This window comes from Oryzias melastigma, linkage group LG11 (genome assembly GCF_002922805.2).
Source record: "Oryzias melastigma strain HK-1 linkage group LG11, ASM292280v2, whole genome shotgun sequence".
Lineage (NCBI taxonomy): Eukaryota > Metazoa > Chordata > Actinopteri > Beloniformes > Adrianichthyidae > Oryzias > Oryzias melastigma.
The window spans coordinates 682507-700824 of NC_050522.1; the positions used below are offsets into that span (position 1 = coordinate 682507).

Below are 18318 nucleotides of genomic sequence, written 5' to 3' on the forward strand. Positions count from 1 at the left end.
GAAAGCAGAATCATCATCCCAGCTGAACACACGATCCAGAAAACGTTTTCAAGGAATTTCTAATCAAAATCCTAGAACAATGGCGGAGCAGAAAGAGTGGGGTGAAATCAGGATCAGCTTGAAGTGAATTATTCTTTTTCAATTTTTAATTTTTTTTTATTTTTAAGATTTATTTCAAGTTTTTTTTTCTTATTTTCAAACATTTTTTTTTCAATTTTTCAATCAATGATCAACAAGCGCTTCACTTTGCTATTGGGAATAAAAAAAAGAAAAAACAAAACTTGCATTTGATCTAATCTGAACCGGATTACATAACTATGCAAAACTGTAAATGAGGTAACTAAATCGGGGTGGGATTATATAAACTTGCTTCTTCCCACTCCTTTTCAAGCAGTCAATCAAACTCTACTTTACTTTAGATAAATACTGCAAAAATTAATGAACCAAATGTGACACAAGTGAGTCTTGTTTTCTATTTCCTAATCAATGCATTTTATTACTTCTGTAATGAGTTTGAATTATATGTGTGTTTTGTCCTGTATTTTTTTACGATCTATGCTTGAAATAAACTAATCAATCAGTCCTTTTTTTAATGTACAATGTCTTGTTTTCATTTTTTTTTCAGCTACAATATCTATTTTTCAAGTTTTCAATCTGTTTTTTCGTTCACTTTAAGCTGATCCTGATTTGACCCCATAAATATACACAGTTTCAAGTTCTAATAAATGACAGTTCAATAAATTAGAGTAAAATCAAACAATTGAATCAGAAATTGTACTTCCTGCTGCTATTATGATGTATTTTGTATTATGATGTCTTTTGTATTTTATTTTTCTCAAATTGCCTTAAGCATTTACAGTTTCTTATTGTTATTACTGATATTATTATATTTTATTTCTATTTCTCTTTTTTACTTATTATTGCCCTGTGCATTTCTGCTGGTGGACCACCCACATTTAACTGCTGCTGACAGCTGACACGTCTGCTACATAAAAATCTCCATCAATATTGGTAATGTTGGACATGTTAACACCTCAAAATGCATTTGGTCACTGGTGAATGTTAATTCTGGACCGAATCAGTTCCAAATAACTGCTTTGAGAACAGCTCCATGGGCGGGCTGACGTTACTCCAAATGCTGGGAAAAAATAACCCCTAAAAATAAATCTTCCTGAACTGCAAATTCAAATTAATCAATAAAAATCACCGTAATTTCTCCCGTAAATTAACTTGCTAAAAAGAATGAATTGAAACAGGAATGTGGAGAAAGACGGCAGTCGTAGCGAGAGCAACGAGCAGCTGAACTGAACCTCAGCTGCTGGATGAGCTCCTCCCCCTCCTTGATGATGTTGACGGTGAACTGCAGCATGGTCTGCTGCTGCTGTCCAAAGCGCTTGATCAGATCCTGGACGGCCTCCACAGACTCGGCGTAAACGTCGTCTAGAAGTTCTTTCTGGAGCTCCTCCAGCCACGTCCACAGCTGCAAGAGGAGGCGTTAATGCTCATCACAGACCCATTCGTCCAGCAGATGTTCATCTTTGAAACCAAAGGTCGATTCAACATTCTGTGACGTGAACGGCGGCTCCTCTCTGCCCACCTCTTTGACGTGCGTGTGAAAGGCCACACTCATGTCCAGCAGGACTTTGCGCTGCTCTACACGCCGTACGAAATCCTGAATTCTGTCCTCCAGCTGGTGGGCCGCCTGGTAGATCTCCTCTGGGTCGCACTCTCCCGTCTGAGCCAGCTGCTCCGCCGCCTCCAGCAGCTTGTCGGCGTTGGTGTAGGTGTTCTGCAGAGAGGAGGTTAGATGAGGGAGAAGAGCAGAGACAAAATCAAAGTATGCTGATGTGATGGAGGAGAAAGACGGTGGAGAGAGAGTGTAGATAATAATAATAGAAAGAAGATCAATTCAAGTTTTATTTGTTGATTTATGATCATAAAAAGTGGCATATTCCCACTAAGGAAAATATAACCTCCAACTTGTGTTGAATTTCTTTTTTCCAGCTGTTTCCTTTAACCCTTGTGCTCTCTTATGGGGTCCAGATGACCCTACCCTTACCCCGTCCCATGACAAAGGTGAACAGGATTTTACGTCTGCCACGGACACCAGTGAAGATAAAAAAAATCATTGAAAAAAAAGTAACGAACACCTGTTTGAGCTGGAATTTATTGAAGAAAGAAGATGGTATTCTGCATCTGAAATAAAAGATTTTTGCTGATCACTGCTAGCTCTATGGAGGAATTGTGTTTCAGACTGGGGGCAGAGCTGTCGCAGCAGACTCTTCCTGAAGGGGGCGGTCTCACTCTGTGACATCAGATTGTGAGGACCCGCTTGTTTTGTGGGTATGGGAGGGGCTGCTGCTGAGGACAGGTTTTAGGGGATTACTCTTACATGTCTGGGGTTCTTTATAGTGAGACATTAACAGTAAAATACACTTAGAAGCTCAAAAAGTTGAATTTTCATGGTATGGCCCCTTTAACTGATATTGCTGTTTGTCACTTCTAGAAGAAAAATCTAAAGGCTAACGTGTAGCTTAAAAAACTTCAAAATATTCTAAATAACTGAAAAAAGGCCTAAATTAGCCAAAACAGCTAGCATGCAGCTGAAATATTAGCTAAACTCTAAAATATCCTAAAAAAAGTAAATGCCAAAATAGTTCTGAAAGCTAGCAGAATGAACATATGATCTGGAGGGCCGGATCCGGCCCCCGGGCCTTGACTTTGACACAGTCAGTGCTGAAGGTAAAAAGTGCTCTCTTATGTGTAGAGAATAATGTTTTATTTGACCCTTTAACACTGGAGCTCCAGTGTTTATGTTCTTTGACTTACAGTATTTTTAGCAGCTTTTCTTATTGATTTTGTGCTAGAAAGCGCTATAAAAGTATTTACCATTAAAGCATCACGGGCGACCCCTCAGGAGAGATTACATGATAACTGTTCCAATCATTAAGTTTACTTTCCATTTTTGTATGTTTGATATACTCAAAATTGTATTTATTCCAAATATATATATTTTTGACTTGTACGGACTTAACAGCTCCGACTAAAGTTCTAGGTACTGGACCACCAGAATACCTGAGCCACTTCCTCAAAGTCCTCGTGTCGTTTCTGCAGGGCCCGGGCTCGGTGCAGCGACTTCCCCACTCCCGTGTGCTTGCTGAGGAAGGCCTCTCCATGGTTTTCAATCCAGTCCAACACCTGCAAACAGATCCAATCCTCAACCACAAGGAGGTTCTGGGCTGAACGAGGTGGTAATCTCAGAGGGTGTATGCAGCAGAACCACAGCTGCTAATTCAGTCATGTTAGGGCAGAGCATGATGGTGCTGTGGGAGGCATCTTCACACACTCCCTTTCTCTGCACTTTGTCCTTCACAGCATGAGTGGATGAACACCATCTGCAAGGCCACATGACCCAATTCAGTCACCATAGCAACGGTTGCTATGTCAACACACACTGAGGAATGCTCAGGATTTTTGTGGCAGCGTGCGCATCCTTTTACTGGAGGATTTCTGCTTTTTGTTCATACTTTGCAAAATTCTCCACAGTCAGATGCTAAACAAACAGTAGAACGGCGGCAGATGAACGGCACAAACAGATGCCTCTGTACCTGCTGGACGTCCTGCTGGAAGACACAGAGCTGCAGTCGCTGGTGGAGCCGCACTTTGCGGTGCTGCCAGATGTTCTCCAGCTGCCTCTGATGATGCAGCACTTCATGGATGATGTCCAGGACGTGGTGCACCGCTTTGGAGTAATTCGCTGACGATGTCAGGGAGTCCGTGCTGCCCGGGGTCAGAGGTCGCTGCAGCTTGTCCAGCAAAGCTTTGCCGTCTTGGCTCACCTAAAGAGTCATTCAAACATTTAGTTCAAAAAGTCTTGTTCAACCTAATGTACAAAAGTATTTGTCAATCATCAATCCTGCAAGTTGCCCAGCATAGGGAGCTGAGTTTGGTCTGTAAAGTTAATCTTAGTCATATCCACCTGTGTGGAGGCTGACCGTACAGACCGTAGAGGCTCCTAAAGAGGAGAGGCTGCGTCTGAACTGGAGCTCAGGTCTGTCACCTCATAAAAATGGAACGTACCATTGTTGTGTGTGTGGTCTTAGTGAAGTATTTGCAAGGTTACTGTAAATGACACGCACTCACGATGTAAGGTACGTGTACTGGCTTCTTACTGAGCGCACAGGTGTGCAGGTGATATGTGAGCGCTCAACAGACGCAAACAGGATGTCCCACAAACTACACTCTAATTTCATCATTTCTAACAACCAGGCTGCAGCAACAGATAAGCGAGGAGTGAAACCTTTCACTGAACAGAACTAACGACCATCCTGAGCAACGAACAAGACATGGAGGGGGGTCGGTAAAAATTAAAATTCTTTATGACACGTCTACGTCTGGACTACTTCATCCTTACGTGCTGCTTAAGAGTTGATCATAAACTGGACCCTACAAGTGCTGAAGCAGCTCACGTAAGTGCAAGAGACACAACACAACAACAAAAGCCACAACACAATGATAAAAGAGGAAACACGACAAAAAAAGCAGAAGCATGACAACAAAAGCAGAAGCACGACAACAAAAGAAGAAGCATGACAACAAAAGCGGAAGCAAGACAACGAAAGCGGAAGCATGACAACAAAAGCGGACGCATGACAACAAAAGCAGAAGCACAACAACAAAAGCAGAAGCATGACAACAAAAGCAGAAGCACAACAACAAAAGCAGAAGCATGACAACAAAAGCGGAAGCAAGACAACAAAAGCAGAAGCATGACAACAAAAGTGGAAGCATGACAACAAAAGCAAAAGCACGACAAAAAAAGCAGAAGCAAGACAACAAAAGCGGAAGCATGACAATAAAAGCAGAAGCATGACAACAAAAGCGGAAGCAAGACAACAAAAGCGGAAGCATGACAACAAAAGCGGAAGCAAGACAACAAAAGCGAAAGCAAGACAACAAAAGCGGAAGCAAGACAACAAAAGCAGAAGCATTACAACAAAAGCGGAAGCATTACAACAAAACGGAAGCAAGACAACAAAAGCAGAAGCATGACAACAAAAGCAGAAGCACGACAACAAAGGAAGAAGCATGACAACAAAAGCAGAAGCATGACAACAAAAGCGGAAGCAAGACAACAAAAGCAGAAGCAAGACACAGAAGCGGAAGCATGACAATAAAAGCAGAAGCATGACAACAAAAGCAGAAGCATGACAACAAAAGCGGAAGCACGACAACACAAACAGAAGCATGACAACAAAAGCAGAAGCACGACAACAAAAGCGGAAGCAAGACAACAAAAGCGGAAGCATTACAACAAAAGCGGAAGCATGACAACAAAAGTGGAAGCATTACAACAAAAGCGGAAGCAACACACCCTCCCCTCATTGCATGTTTTAAACACACCTGTTTGAACTGGTTATCTGTAAAAAAGTCTCCTGTCCACACCCTTAAACAGTCAGACTACGACTTCTCCACAATTACCAACATACCAAACAGCTGTCAAAGGTCACCAGGGGCTTGATGGTAGACCTGAATTAGACTGGAATGAACCAATCTACAGTCAGCAACAGCTTGGAGAAAGGAGATCCAAGGAGCCTCATGTTTTTAAGACTGAGATCTCGCATTAAGAAATCGGTAAAGAAAAGCTAATTTTACACAGCTGTAGACGAGGATTCAGCAAAACCTTGTTTTGCTTAAAGATAATTTAAAGAGAAATACTATAACTGCAGAAACATAAATGAGTTTGAGAGTTTCTGTTCTGTTGCAAGCGCCTTTATCCTACCTGATAAGATAAAAGCGCTAGAGAGTTTAAGGGATTCAATACTGGAGCAAATCGAACAATCGTCTTTTTAAGGGCTCTTCTGACCAAGTATGGAGAGATTTAAAGAAAATGATAACATTTTGAAGCATTTGAAGAATTGCATTCTAGCTCTACATAATGGGAATTAGCTAGAATAACAGTCATTTTTCATATACCATACCTCAGAATAAACAGCAGTGATGTGCTCGTACAAGCCTTGGTGATGCTGGATGGCCTCTTCAAGGTCCTGCAGCTCAGAGGGAAGATCCACCTCTCCACACGCCTTGCACCACGAGTCCACGTTACTCATGTACTGCAGGAAAGCACAAGCAGCGGTAAACACTGGTGCTCATGGTTGAGCTGAAACAAGACCTCAACATGCAGAGATGCTCACTGTTACTCCTGAGAATCCCAAAAGAATTCATCATAGCTGAATGTTTGTCGCACCAACTCTAACCCCAAAAAGACTTTCTAAAGACATTACAGAAAGTCATTTCTGACTGATGATGGCTCGTATCGTTTGTGATAACTACAGTACTTCTGTTGACTAGATATCTGTGGAGACTTCTTATAAATCCTTATTTTCATTTTCCCTAGAACAAGCCAGTTTTAGCGTATATACATATGTGTTTAGCTTCAGGTAGATAACCTAAGCATTTATGTAATTCTTCTTCAGTGCATCATCAAACCTTAGCTTCTTCAGAGATTTGCAAAAACGTTTTTCCCAGAAATGCTATTTTTCAATCTCAAGTTCTGAAGTGATATTTTTACATTTTCAGGAAGAACCACCACAAATGTATTTAAAGACCAAGGCCAATGAAAATAGGGTTTAAAATGTCATTTTTGGAAGAAATATATAAAGAATTCTGGATAAATATTGTGTTTCTGAGTATTTCTTTATTAAAATCAAGATGAATCAGGAGTAGACGAAGAAATGCCATTTGAAAAAACCGTGGTAGTAGTTATTACTTGTCAGGCCACAAACTCTCCATTCTGATTCATCCACTTGCAGACAAATAGATTCTTGAACTAAGGCTGGGTATCACCAATAATTTCTAGAATCGATTTGATTCATTCACCAGAGCCTGGATTGATTTGATTCAGTTTTTTTTTAAATTATTATTCTTTGGATCCACTCAGTTCAATTAAATTTTGAGTTTACACATTAAGACACATTTGTTTAGAATTTTTTTTGGAAGATTTTTATGTCTGATACAGTTCACATACTGTAAAATGTATTAGTGAAATAATAATAAGATTGTTAATATCATACAGTGTTACATGGATTCTCAAAAAAGAGAAGCTCCAACAATTGTTTCAGTTTGGCCACTAGGTGGCGATCGTGCCATAGCAGTACACCTTATTCCAGAAGAAGAAGAAAGAATGACCAAAAAACTGTTTAGACCACAAATGATTACTTTAAAAAATATTTACTTAAAATAGTTTGGAAAATTCCTGTCTATGAGTTTATAAAGATGTTCATTTAGTCAGTAATGTATGTTAAGGTTGACGGAGCGTTAGCATTAGCCGTCCTATGGGAAATCCCTTAGCATCAAGCTATCAGACTTTAGCATTATGCGTTAGATCGATCTGTACTTTTATGGATCAATTATTGATCTATTAAGCTTAAATCAAGTCAAATCAATAAATCGATTTTATCAGCCCAGCCCTATCACGAGCGCCTCCATGTTCCTTGTCTGAGCTCTATACAGCTGGATATCTCCAGGATTGCTCACTGTGTTATTTTTTGCACCTCTTATGTTAGGTTGGGATTGTGAGAGGCTGTAAGCTAGTGGAAGAGCGTGTAGACAAAGGGATGATGGGATGTTAGTGGAGGCTTACTTCTGCACAACTCAGAGGGAAATTTCTAATGAATTCCTGGCACTCTGCAGAAACTATGACCTAGAAAACGACACTGTTTTTTGATTCTGCCTAAAAACAGCATCATCATAATGAAAAGACCACTGGGAACGACTTAAAAATAGTCAAAAGATGATCAGAGTGGGGCCTTAAAAAGACCCTTTAACACCTGAGGCGTCACCAGTGATGCTTAAACATCTCTAACATGCTGTAACTTTTCAACCGTTAACACGATCATTCCAGAAGATTCTCAAGGAGAAAAGGGAACCAAAGAACACAAACACTGGAGCTCCGGTGTTAAAGGGTTAAATCCTGTAACAGATGAGGTTCCCAAACCTTTTAGGCTCAGAATGACCGAGTAAAAGTCGTTTTCTCAGGGATCTCTCAAAGACAAGTTGCCACTATTTAGGATGTTTATCAGCTCCACATTGTTGTTTTCTAACGGCAAGAATCAGCGATTGCACACCGTTATGTAATAAACAACATGACTAAACTTGACTATTTCTATGCGACAGGGAAACCCTGCAGGTCTCACAGCAACCAGTGGAAAGGCAGGAAAGATGAAAATGAAATATGAGTGAAGGGATCTTCAGACAGAAGAGAGCTCAAGGTCAGCAGATTATTGGGAAGGTGGGTGAAAATGTGTTTGATTTCAGGTTTGGGTTATTGTTCTTTTGCTCAAAGAAATAGATAAAAAAATATGTAAAATGTCAAATTATAAAAGGTTTATTCCTGTTATTTCAGACGGAAATGATGGATCAGATCAAACATCTCACTCAGTCTAGTTCTGGAGAGTCTTTCACCAGTAGAATAAAAGCTTAAACCGGCAGGTGGTGAAGTTTCCTTACAACATCCGGCTCTCCAAAGGTGGTTTGAGGACACAGTTTCCCTCATGAAGCTCTTTAAAAAAGCTGCACAGTTGCAAGAACTCTGAATTATGTCTATCTCTGCATGACCTGAACAGAAAATGTGTTCTGGTGTTCATCTAGAAACATTGCTTAAACCAGGGGTCGGCAGCCTTTAACAGGAGAAGAGTAAAAGAGAAGCTTAAATAACTTCTTTTCAAAATAAAAGTTGCTCTGTGCCAAACAGGATCATCTCAGTGAAGTTCTGGACAGCTAGGAACCAATGTTATGCAGCATAAGATAATATGTGCTTTGAACTCATGAGAGATCAAACTTAGGGTTGTAAGAAATAGATACTCATCAAGAATTGATCAAGGAACTGCAGTATCGTTCGAAAATATGAACAAGATTATTTGTTAAAAGATATAAAATCAATCATGAAGTTAATAATTGATTTGTGCCGAACTAGAGTTTTTCTTTCTGTTTATTGTCTACCGTCTTTGTCTCTTTATGTACCCATGATGCAAACAAAAAGACGTCCAATCAGAATCTCACTTCTTCCAAGTCAATACCTGAATACTTTTCTCTGTCAAATGCCATACATCATTATTTAGAGCTTCACATGCTATTCTAGAATTATCTAGATTTTAAAGTTTTTGGTAAAAGAATCGGACTGTATTGTATCGCCAACAAGTGAGTTGAGTTCTTCCTGTATCGATTTGTGGAGCATGTGTCGAGATGCGTATCGAATCGTGTTAGAGAGAGAGATACACATTCCTACTCCACATGAAACTCTGTTTTGGTTTCTGCCACAGAAAATATGACCAGTTTAGTGCTGTGGAACATCCAGGTGTTCTTTGGGACCGCAGTGGTTTTCTCAGTAGTGTCCCGCCATGAACTCCACTCTTGTTTGGTGTTTTTCTACTGTAAATTGGTCTAAAAATGTTAGCGCTTGGCAGAAACTCCTGAAGTCTTCACCAACACATCTGGTCTCTTCTCAGTGTTTGAACTCCAGGTTGGCTGGAATTAGTTAATTACTCCGGGGATTCATTTATTTTTACACTCTGCTCTGTGAATTTTTACATGATGTGTTCTGTAGAGGCGCAAAAAGCATATAAAGTTTGTGTGATATTTGTTATTTTTCTGTTGTTGTGACTTAACATCAGGAAACAGTTTGGCTTTGATTTGTGCAGAAATTCAAGCAAATCCAAAATTTTAATAAACTTTTTCTCGCAACAGTTCATCTTTGTATCATTTGAGAAGTTTCTGTTTAAAAAGACTCAACACTGTTGTTTAACAATAAATAGTTTAATCAAACCACTAAACCTTGAGTGGAAATCTGACCTAAAATAACCTTAAAATCATCATTTCTTCCAGGGTGTGTAAACTTATGAGCAGTCAATCCTGCAATTATTCACACCACTTGCAAATTTAGGAAACCTTTTGTTCAGAATTAAACAAAAGCAGAGATTTTACCTTTAATAAAGTGAAGACTATTTGTGCTTGAGTTTCCTACCTTCTTCAGTTAAGAAGAAACTTGAAGGATGAAATAAAGGTAACATGATGTCAGAGTTTGACAGGAGAGTAAATCATTTCAAGCTCGTCGGTTAATTAAAACAAACCACTAAAAGCCCATTAAAATAGTAAAACTCCTTAATGAAACTAAATCCAACAAAAACAAAAGGGTTTATGTCAGAAGAAGAGATGGAGCAGGTCTGCCTAATAACAGACTTTCTGAGCTGTGGATGACAGAAGAACTGCTAACAGTTCCTGAACAGCTAATCATAGCCATCAACAGTAACCTGTCAGTCACACTTACCTTGTCACATTTCTGCTGGAAGTTGGCTGACATCTCCAACAGTGTGCTGCGTTCATCCAGAGCGGCGGCAAACGCCTTCCACTCCTGCTCCAGCTGGCCTGAGATCTGCTTGATCTGCTGCGACGCATAGTGACCCGAATCCAGGAGCCGTTTGCCGACCGAGATGATCCGGTTGATGTTCACGTACACGTTCTGGAACACACATAAATCAACTCATGTGGTAAGTCAAAAACATGAACAGAACTTTGATTTACGGCAATAACCTTCAAATTTCTGTCATCATCATCAATCAAAGGAGACGTCTGCATCTTATTCAGGCCATGGAGCGGCGAGCTCCGTGGGAGTGGCTACGGGTGAAGTGATTTTGGGAAATGGTGTTTGGTGATTTTTTTCAGAGTTGCTGTGGATCCAACAATTCCACATGATGCTCTCAACTTTTGATGAGCCGTGTGACGTTGCAGGACCTCTTGGGGCGCTCACTCAGCGTGGTATCCGTTTGGTCATGTGACTCATTATTTGGAAAAAAATGTTTCTGCTGGAGTTTTGTGAAATATGTCTGTTTCTATACGTCTCAAACACCACCTCCTCCAAGCACAATCACTTTTATTTTTTTTGACAAACTGAATTTTTTTCGACATTGTCGTGTTTCCATTAGGCTTGTTTATTATTGCAACTCCAATTTAAACAATTTCATTAGAAAAATGGAAACGGAACTAATATCACAACACTGAAAATGTATTTAAATGTACCATACCATTTCAAAAAGAATGTATTCTGATTATGAAAAAACTATTATACGTAATTAGTGATTTAAACTCACAAACTGTAGCTACTTTTAATAAAAGAACGATTAAATAATAATAGAAAAAGAAAACAACTTTAAGTAAGGATAACTCAATTAGTATTTATCAAATTTAACTTAGTTACATTTATAAATTGATGGCTGAGGTTCACATAGATGTTAAACTATGTAGGTTATGCAAAAATAAATTAGCCAAAACAGCTAAACTCCAAAATAGCCTAAAAAATCTTAGTAAATTCCAAATTAGTCCAAAAAGCGAGCAGAATGATAATTTTCAAAACGTTAAAACCATAACTTTTTAACACAATTATGAGTAATAAAAAGGCAGGAATATAATTCCAGAACAAATCAACTTAAACCTTAAATAACTTTCAATATTTTACTCCCCATAAAAATATATTTTGTTAAAATTCTACAAGTTAGAAATTAGCTCGAGATAACATCGGGCCATTAATAACAATCGTTCTGGAGGGCCGGATCTGGCCCCCGGGCCTTGACTGTGACTAGACGTGTGATGAGATGATTTTATTGTCACTTTCAGGTTGAGATCGTGAACAACTCCTTGTGCACATATGCGACTGCGTTGCTCACCATGCAGTTCATAGCAAAGTGCTTGTGCTGGGTCTGCAGCTCCACGGCGTGGGGGTGGTTGTTGCCGATTTCCGTGTAGCCTGCCAGGAACAAACCCTTGTTGTGCATGATCCAGTCGAACATCTGAAGAACAATCGAGGAGAAATCATCAGACTTTATGGTGTGTGTATTTAGCACCCAGAACACAAAGAACTTGACTACCTCTATTGAGAGTATCCTCTCAGGCTCTCCTACAAAACATCTCTGGCCCAGTGGTGTCCTAGCAACAAGCTCCTTCCACTGCAGCAGACCTAAGACTGCAGCTCTCTGCTGCTATTTTATTCTCCTCACTCAAACACAGACTCACTTTTTCTGCTCGGCTCTCGGCCGTTTTTTGTTTTTTTTTGCTGTCCGGGTGGCAGCAGGAGGAAAATCTTTCATGGTCCTGCTGCCATGGTGTAAAACCATTCTGTGTCTCGTGTTGTTATCTCGTTTGAAACACAAATGTCTAAACCTCATGTCAGAGCTCAGGGTTAATACTGGCTCCTGCAGTGATCAGCTGATGCGGTTATAGATTACCGTTACGTCCCATCTCACACAGCCTCCCACACCGACCTTCTCGGCGTCCTGCTCAAACAGGCGAAGCTGGAAGCACTGGTCCAACTGGAGCTTGCGGACGTGCCAGGACTGGTGGAGCTGTTGCCTGGTGGCGTGCAGCTTGTCCAGCAGCTGGGTGATCCGCTGCACCAGGCTCTGGGTGTCTGTGTTGCTGGCGGTGTTGCCGCCGCTGCCAGAGAAGGACTTGCTGCTCTGGATGCGCTGGAGCAACCTGGAAGGAGACGTGTGTTGGTGTTCTGGCCTCTTGACTTTATAAAGTTGCAGATTAATCCAGTAAATACTGAGTGGTGAGTGAGGAAGAGTTGACAGTTTAAGCTTATAATTATCGGCCAATTTTAATGGCAATTTTTTTTCTTATTGGAATCATCGGCGTGACAACATACTGTCTATCAGACGATAATTACTGGTATTATTGTGCAACACTAATCACCTTCTCATTGATGTGTAAATTTAGCAGAACCGTTTTCCTGCAGCACTTCTTTCCTTAATCCACTCTAAGTTCTTTAAAATTATTTTATAATCATAAATATTGTATTTTGTTACTGCACAGCTGTGTCAACGAATAACAGAAGATAGGAAATCTGACAGGAAGCTTTTCTTCTGTTCAAAATAAAGCGTTTTTTTGGGTAAAGTCAGATCTGAAAAGTCTAGAGATTGTACCATCCAGTCCAGGGGTCACAACCTTTAACAGTCAAAGAGCCATTTGGGCTCATTTTCTACTGATCAAAACCTAAGGGAGAAATTTGGATTTTCATTCATGACCTTTTTTTTAATAGAAAAATAAGACTTATGTCTATATTTAGGCACAAACAAAAAGCAAAAACACAAAAAGAACTTAAGATCTCTCAAGATTTTTTTTTAATTGACAAAATGCTCAAATAACATATTTTCACAATAAAAGATGCTCTGTGCCAAACAGGATCATCTCAGTTCAGCTGGTAACCAATGTCATGCAGCATAAGATAATATTTGCTTTTATCTCATAAAAGATCAAACTTTTTCTTTCCATATAAATCTGTTCCTTCTGGAGGTAGAGTTGATCGAACAAGACGTCTTCAGGTCAACAGGATGTAAAAACCTACAGAGTTTATCATCTATGTGAACCTCAGACATCAATTTATACATTTAACCAATCTAAATTAAATAAATGCTAATTAAGTAATCCTTACTTTAAAAGATTACTATTTTATTTATATTTTATTTTATTTTTATCCTTTTCCCTCTTTGTCCTCAGCAGTCTTACACTGCTGGGTTTTGTTATTTTAGTTTGGGGTTTGGTAGTCATAGTTTGTGGGCTTTGTTTATTTGTTTTCTTTAGGTAGTTTTGGTTAGGGGGAGCTCCTGATTCCAATGGTCGACATGTCTGGGTCAGCAGTCTCCATGACTAATTTTATGTTTGTCCAAGGATCCACTATGGATCCACATGTGGATCTGGAGCTGCAGGTTGCAGACTCCTGGTCTAGACTGAGCAAAAACTTCATGGTCCTGCTCCTTTGGTGTCACAGCCTTTTGTTATTTGCTTTCGCGTTGGTGTCTTCCCCTCCCCCATGGAGCAGATCATCATGTTTGGATGACCCATTTGTTTGCCTAAAATATCAATATTTCTTTGTAGTACATTAGCTTTTAGGCTGTACAGAAAGTGATGACAGTATTACACCAAACTAACGTTTTAACAGTCATGTCTATGTAAAACCAGTTTTTACAGTTTTATGGTAGTAAAGTTTCAACAAATAATGATTATTTCTTATGTATTTCTAAAAGTAAATCATCGTGACGATCATAAAGCAGGAATAAAGGCTGGAATTTTCCAGTGGTTAACTCATCGTCTTTACTAGAAACTGTTCTACCTTTGTCCTTCCGTGTCCAGTTCTTCTATGGGAGCTTTCATGACCTTCTTCTTTAGGGAGGCATGCTCCTCTATCATCTGCCTAGCCCCTTCCAGGTCTTGAGGAAAGTCTTTTCTGGACACGGTCTCCTGCATCTCCTCCAGTCGAGCCAGCATCTGGGTGGCATGACCAGAGAACTCCTCGAACGCCACACGCACCTGGGCAGAGACAGGTCAGGGAAAGAGAATCCCCGGTTTTTATGTCTCCAATGTAGACTACACAACATTGGACATCTGAGTTTCTAGAGTTGTGAAGGTGTTCCAGTTTTGTGCTGCTTACCTCGATCCACTCCTCATGGTTGTAGTCCAGGCTGCCGTCGAAGTCTGCTGTCAGCTGGGAGGGGTCCACAACCTTAGTCAGGCCCTCTAGTGACACCATTGTGGTCTGGAAGAGCAAAGTGGGGAAACAATGATGTTTCCTTCCTCCTTCCTTTTGCTGCATTTAAGCACTGCTGCTTATTTTAGACTCAGCAGAGAGAAATTTAGGCAGAAATGAGATTTTCTTCTGGAATTAATTAGCAAACACTTTATTTGATTTCATAACTCCCAATAAAAAGCCTTGTGTTTCGACCACGGAGCTTCAGTCCAGAAGTTGTTTAACAATAACAATTCTGCAAAGGCTGCACAGTTTGACTGCCTCCTCCACAGCACACCCCCACACATGCAGCCAGTGAGGGCGATCATCAGCTTTGTGTAGGCCTCACAATGCTGTCCTCCAGTGAGGGAGCAGCTCTATCACTGATGCTGCTCACCAGCTCTATGATCCTTCGTTTGCTGCACAGAACAGTCAAACATTTCCAAACAACCAATGTTCAGTTTAGATGGATCCTTCTGCACTTTGACTCACAGGTTTAAGTCTTAATTAAATCCACAAAGAAACACTTGCAGAAGAAAACAAAAACATTCAGAAACATCCTTACAAACCAAAAGAACAAAATGTACAAAAGAGGTCAACTGGAAATTCAAAAAGAAAAACAATACAGCTGTTCTCACGATAAGTCCAAAAGAAAAAAACTTGGTTTATTTTAAGCAATCAAAAGATAAATAATGCAAAAATAAGACCAAATTTGTATATGAAAAGATAACATAGGATAATTAGTCATAAAAAATGATAGAAAATTCACATAGTTAATATTTCAGTTATTACTCTTAATCATAACTAAACATATTTGCTCTTCTGCATGAAGTACCTGACACAATGAAGCTGTTAAATATTAAGATTGTTAAAACTAACTCAGTATACTGCTTGAAGGGGAGTGGGAGGAAATAAACTTATATAATCCCACCCCGCTCTGCTTTACTTAACTTTTATTTATTTTTATTAAAAATGATCATAATCTGGTTCATAAGTCTTAAGTCAGATCAAGTCTCCAGTATCATTATTTTGTTATTTTTTTTCTTTTCAAATTCCTCATTTTCAACCATTTTCAAGCCTGTTTTCAGGATCTTCCTATGTATTTATTCTCCATTTTGTTACATAAACCACGGTTTAAAAAAAATATTACTCTAATTTATCATGTGTTGTCATATTTTGAACTATTATTTTGAGAAATGCTTTTAATTGGGTATTTTATATTGGCTAACAACTACCCGGCAAAAGTGATGGTGTAACTTCTTATAGCGAAAGTGTTCTAGGGTTAAGTCACATGTTGGGAAGCAAAATGGAGTGATATGATTAGAAAACAATGACTTTAATCATCTGTAAAACTACATTTATTGTATTATTTTTTGGTAAAAGTTAGTGTCCTTGTCACAGATAAACCAAGTTAGAGATATTGTGATGAAATAAAAGGTCCATATTCTGTTGATTGTTCAACGCTGGTATTCCTTCTTCTGCTGTCTGATTGACAGCCGTCCTTCTGGTTTTAACCGTTTATAAGTCGTCTTTGCTGTAATGTCTGTAGACAGTGAGTAAGAAGTTGAGGTCAAGTTGTCAGAACTCTGCTGAAAATCAGGGTCACTGTTGACTTTTAGAGATACTGGTAGATCCAGACGGCAGGATTTTGTTGAAATTGTATTTGACTCTTTTATTTATTACTGGATTTGTTTGCTCAGACGTCTGTGATCAAACACGTCTTTCATGTTGTTGAGAACCAGAACCTTGGACGGGTCAGGTGGACAGAATGGTTTAATAAAGATCCAACAGATTTGAATAATCGGCATTCCTTCTGGTCAGATGGTCGTTTAGATAAACAGCAAATCCTTTCAGATGTTTCCTTTGCTTGATGATCGCTGGTTCATCCGTCTCCTCTCTCCTGGGAAGAGGGTGGCAGGTCCCTATGGTATTTAGATCCAGAGAAATCAATTTAGACTTGAGAAATGATTCCTCTTGATGGTCAACAGACTCACCATCGCTCTCACCAGGATCAAAAGAATAGCTAGTATTGCTAGCTTTGATAGCCTGGGGTTTGACCTGTAATCCAGTAATAATTGCGTTGTTCATCTTGGGAGTGTTGTTCCAAATTGTCTCCAGAATGTCGACCCTATTGTCTTGTTCGTTCTAGGGTCAAAGTCTTCTGAGCTCTTCAGCTAGCTTCAGAAGAAGCGCTAGCTCAACTTTCTTGACTGCCAGGTCTTTGAGCGTTTTTTTATCATCTTTGTTGTCACTTGTGTTTTCTTTGGGGCCATGGTCTTCTTTCTTTTTTACAGTAATTTTGCGATGAATCAAGTCTTAAGACTTTTTAAGACGGTGCTAACTCCGGAGACCTGCTGGCATGTGTTGTTTATCACATTGAAGCTCTTTATTAGCAAAGTCTTTTCTGTTTTCCATAAAAAGGGTTCAATGACAGTGTTTCACTACAGAACTTGTGTTTTTCTTTGAACTCCTGCTTTCAGATCGTTGACCAAAACTGAAAAAAGCTATAAAATTTTTTTTAAAAAAGCCATGATCTTTGTGCTCTGAGATGTCTGAGCTTCAGTTGAGTTGTCTCAGAACTACAGTTTCCTCATCGGAGCAAGAATAAGACAACATTCCTTTAATGAAATCTCTGTAATTTTGTCTTTAAGGAATTTTTACAAAACAGAAACGTTTCACTGAACCTTCATCCTATGTGGAATAGGAAATAGTGACCATTTAAATTTCCTGTGGCACCATGTAACGTTATAAAGAAACTTCTCCCTAAAAATGTAAGGGAAACCTAGAAAACTGGACTCCAACTTCAGCCTGGAACAGACCAACTGGTGAAAATACTGTCTGACATCAAACTGATCTGCAGGCCAAAACAGGCTGCAGACCTCTGCTGTACAGGATGCTGAGAACATTTCTGAGCATGTTGATAACTGTGACTCCAATGGAGTGGATGCTTATGTGGCCTGACAGCACAGCTGGATGGGCAGCTGTTGATAATCAGAGTAATGTTATTGGACTCCAATGGATCAGTCTGTGTGAGCGTCCGGACAATCGCAGATATTTCCATATGGGTTTATTACAGTCTACATAACCGTTAGAAGCACTGGTGTTCAGTCTGATTTCACTTCAGAACAATCAAAAACTCTGCACACAAAATAAAAACATCCCTGTGAGAAAATGTCATAAGCGAGCTGTGAAAATGTGTTTAGCGCCTGACTGTCAGCGTCACAAAAGCGTGAGATCTGACATTTTTCTCCTGCCTGGCATTGTGCACATCCACAGCAGCGAAGAGGAAAACATTGAAGGTGGTAACTGAGCAGCAGACTGATGGGCAGTTTCAGAGCTTCTTATCACGGCTCAGCTGACAACAAATCGGCTTTCTTTTGCTGTTGCAGCGCATCACTTCAAATCCGGATATGTAAACATCTGCATAAAGCTTGCAAACTTGCAAAAGCTATTTGCAAAATGTTACATTTGCTAAAAGACTGGAAATTTATTTAAAGAACTATGTAAGAGCACTGAAGTTGACCTAAATTTCTGAAAAATGTGTGGTAGAATTGCTTAAAAATCTGCAATACATGTCAATTTCGCAAAAATATGTAGTGTTTTGCTTAAATATGAGCTAAACTCCAAATTAGCCCCAAAAGCTAGCTTGTTGCTTAAATACTAGCTACACTCAAAAATAGTCTAAAATTTCTCAGTAAAATTAGCCAAAACATTAGCCTGTTGTTATAATAGAAGCTAAACTATAAATTAGCCCATAAAACCTC

At 39.5% G+C, this 18318-nt stretch overlaps 1 protein-coding gene across 3 annotated transcripts in view; it reads right to left on the reverse strand.

Annotated features, from left to right (window-relative positions):
- Positions 1 to 18318, reverse strand: part of LOC112136294 (triple functional domain protein) — a 92931-nt gene that overhangs the window by 36343 nt on the left and 38270 nt on the right. For all 3 annotated transcript variants that reach the window (XM_024257903.2, XM_024257902.2, XM_024257900.2), the window contains exons 5-14: positions 14480 to 14584; positions 14162 to 14358; positions 12312 to 12525; positions 11718 to 11840; positions 10325 to 10516; positions 5982 to 6113; positions 3609 to 3839; positions 3076 to 3198; positions 1598 to 1789; positions 1311 to 1480 (exon numbers count right to left, since the gene is read on the reverse strand). In XM_024257903.2, coding sequence (XP_024113671.1) covers positions 1311 to 1480; positions 1598 to 1789; positions 3076 to 3198; positions 3609 to 3839; positions 5982 to 6113; positions 10325 to 10516; positions 11718 to 11840; positions 12312 to 12525; positions 14162 to 14358; positions 14480 to 14584 — 1679 coding nt within the window. The remainder of the gene's footprint in view (positions 1 to 1310; positions 1481 to 1597; positions 1790 to 3075; positions 3199 to 3608; positions 3840 to 5981; positions 6114 to 10324; positions 10517 to 11717; positions 11841 to 12311; positions 12526 to 14161; positions 14359 to 14479; positions 14585 to 18318) is intronic.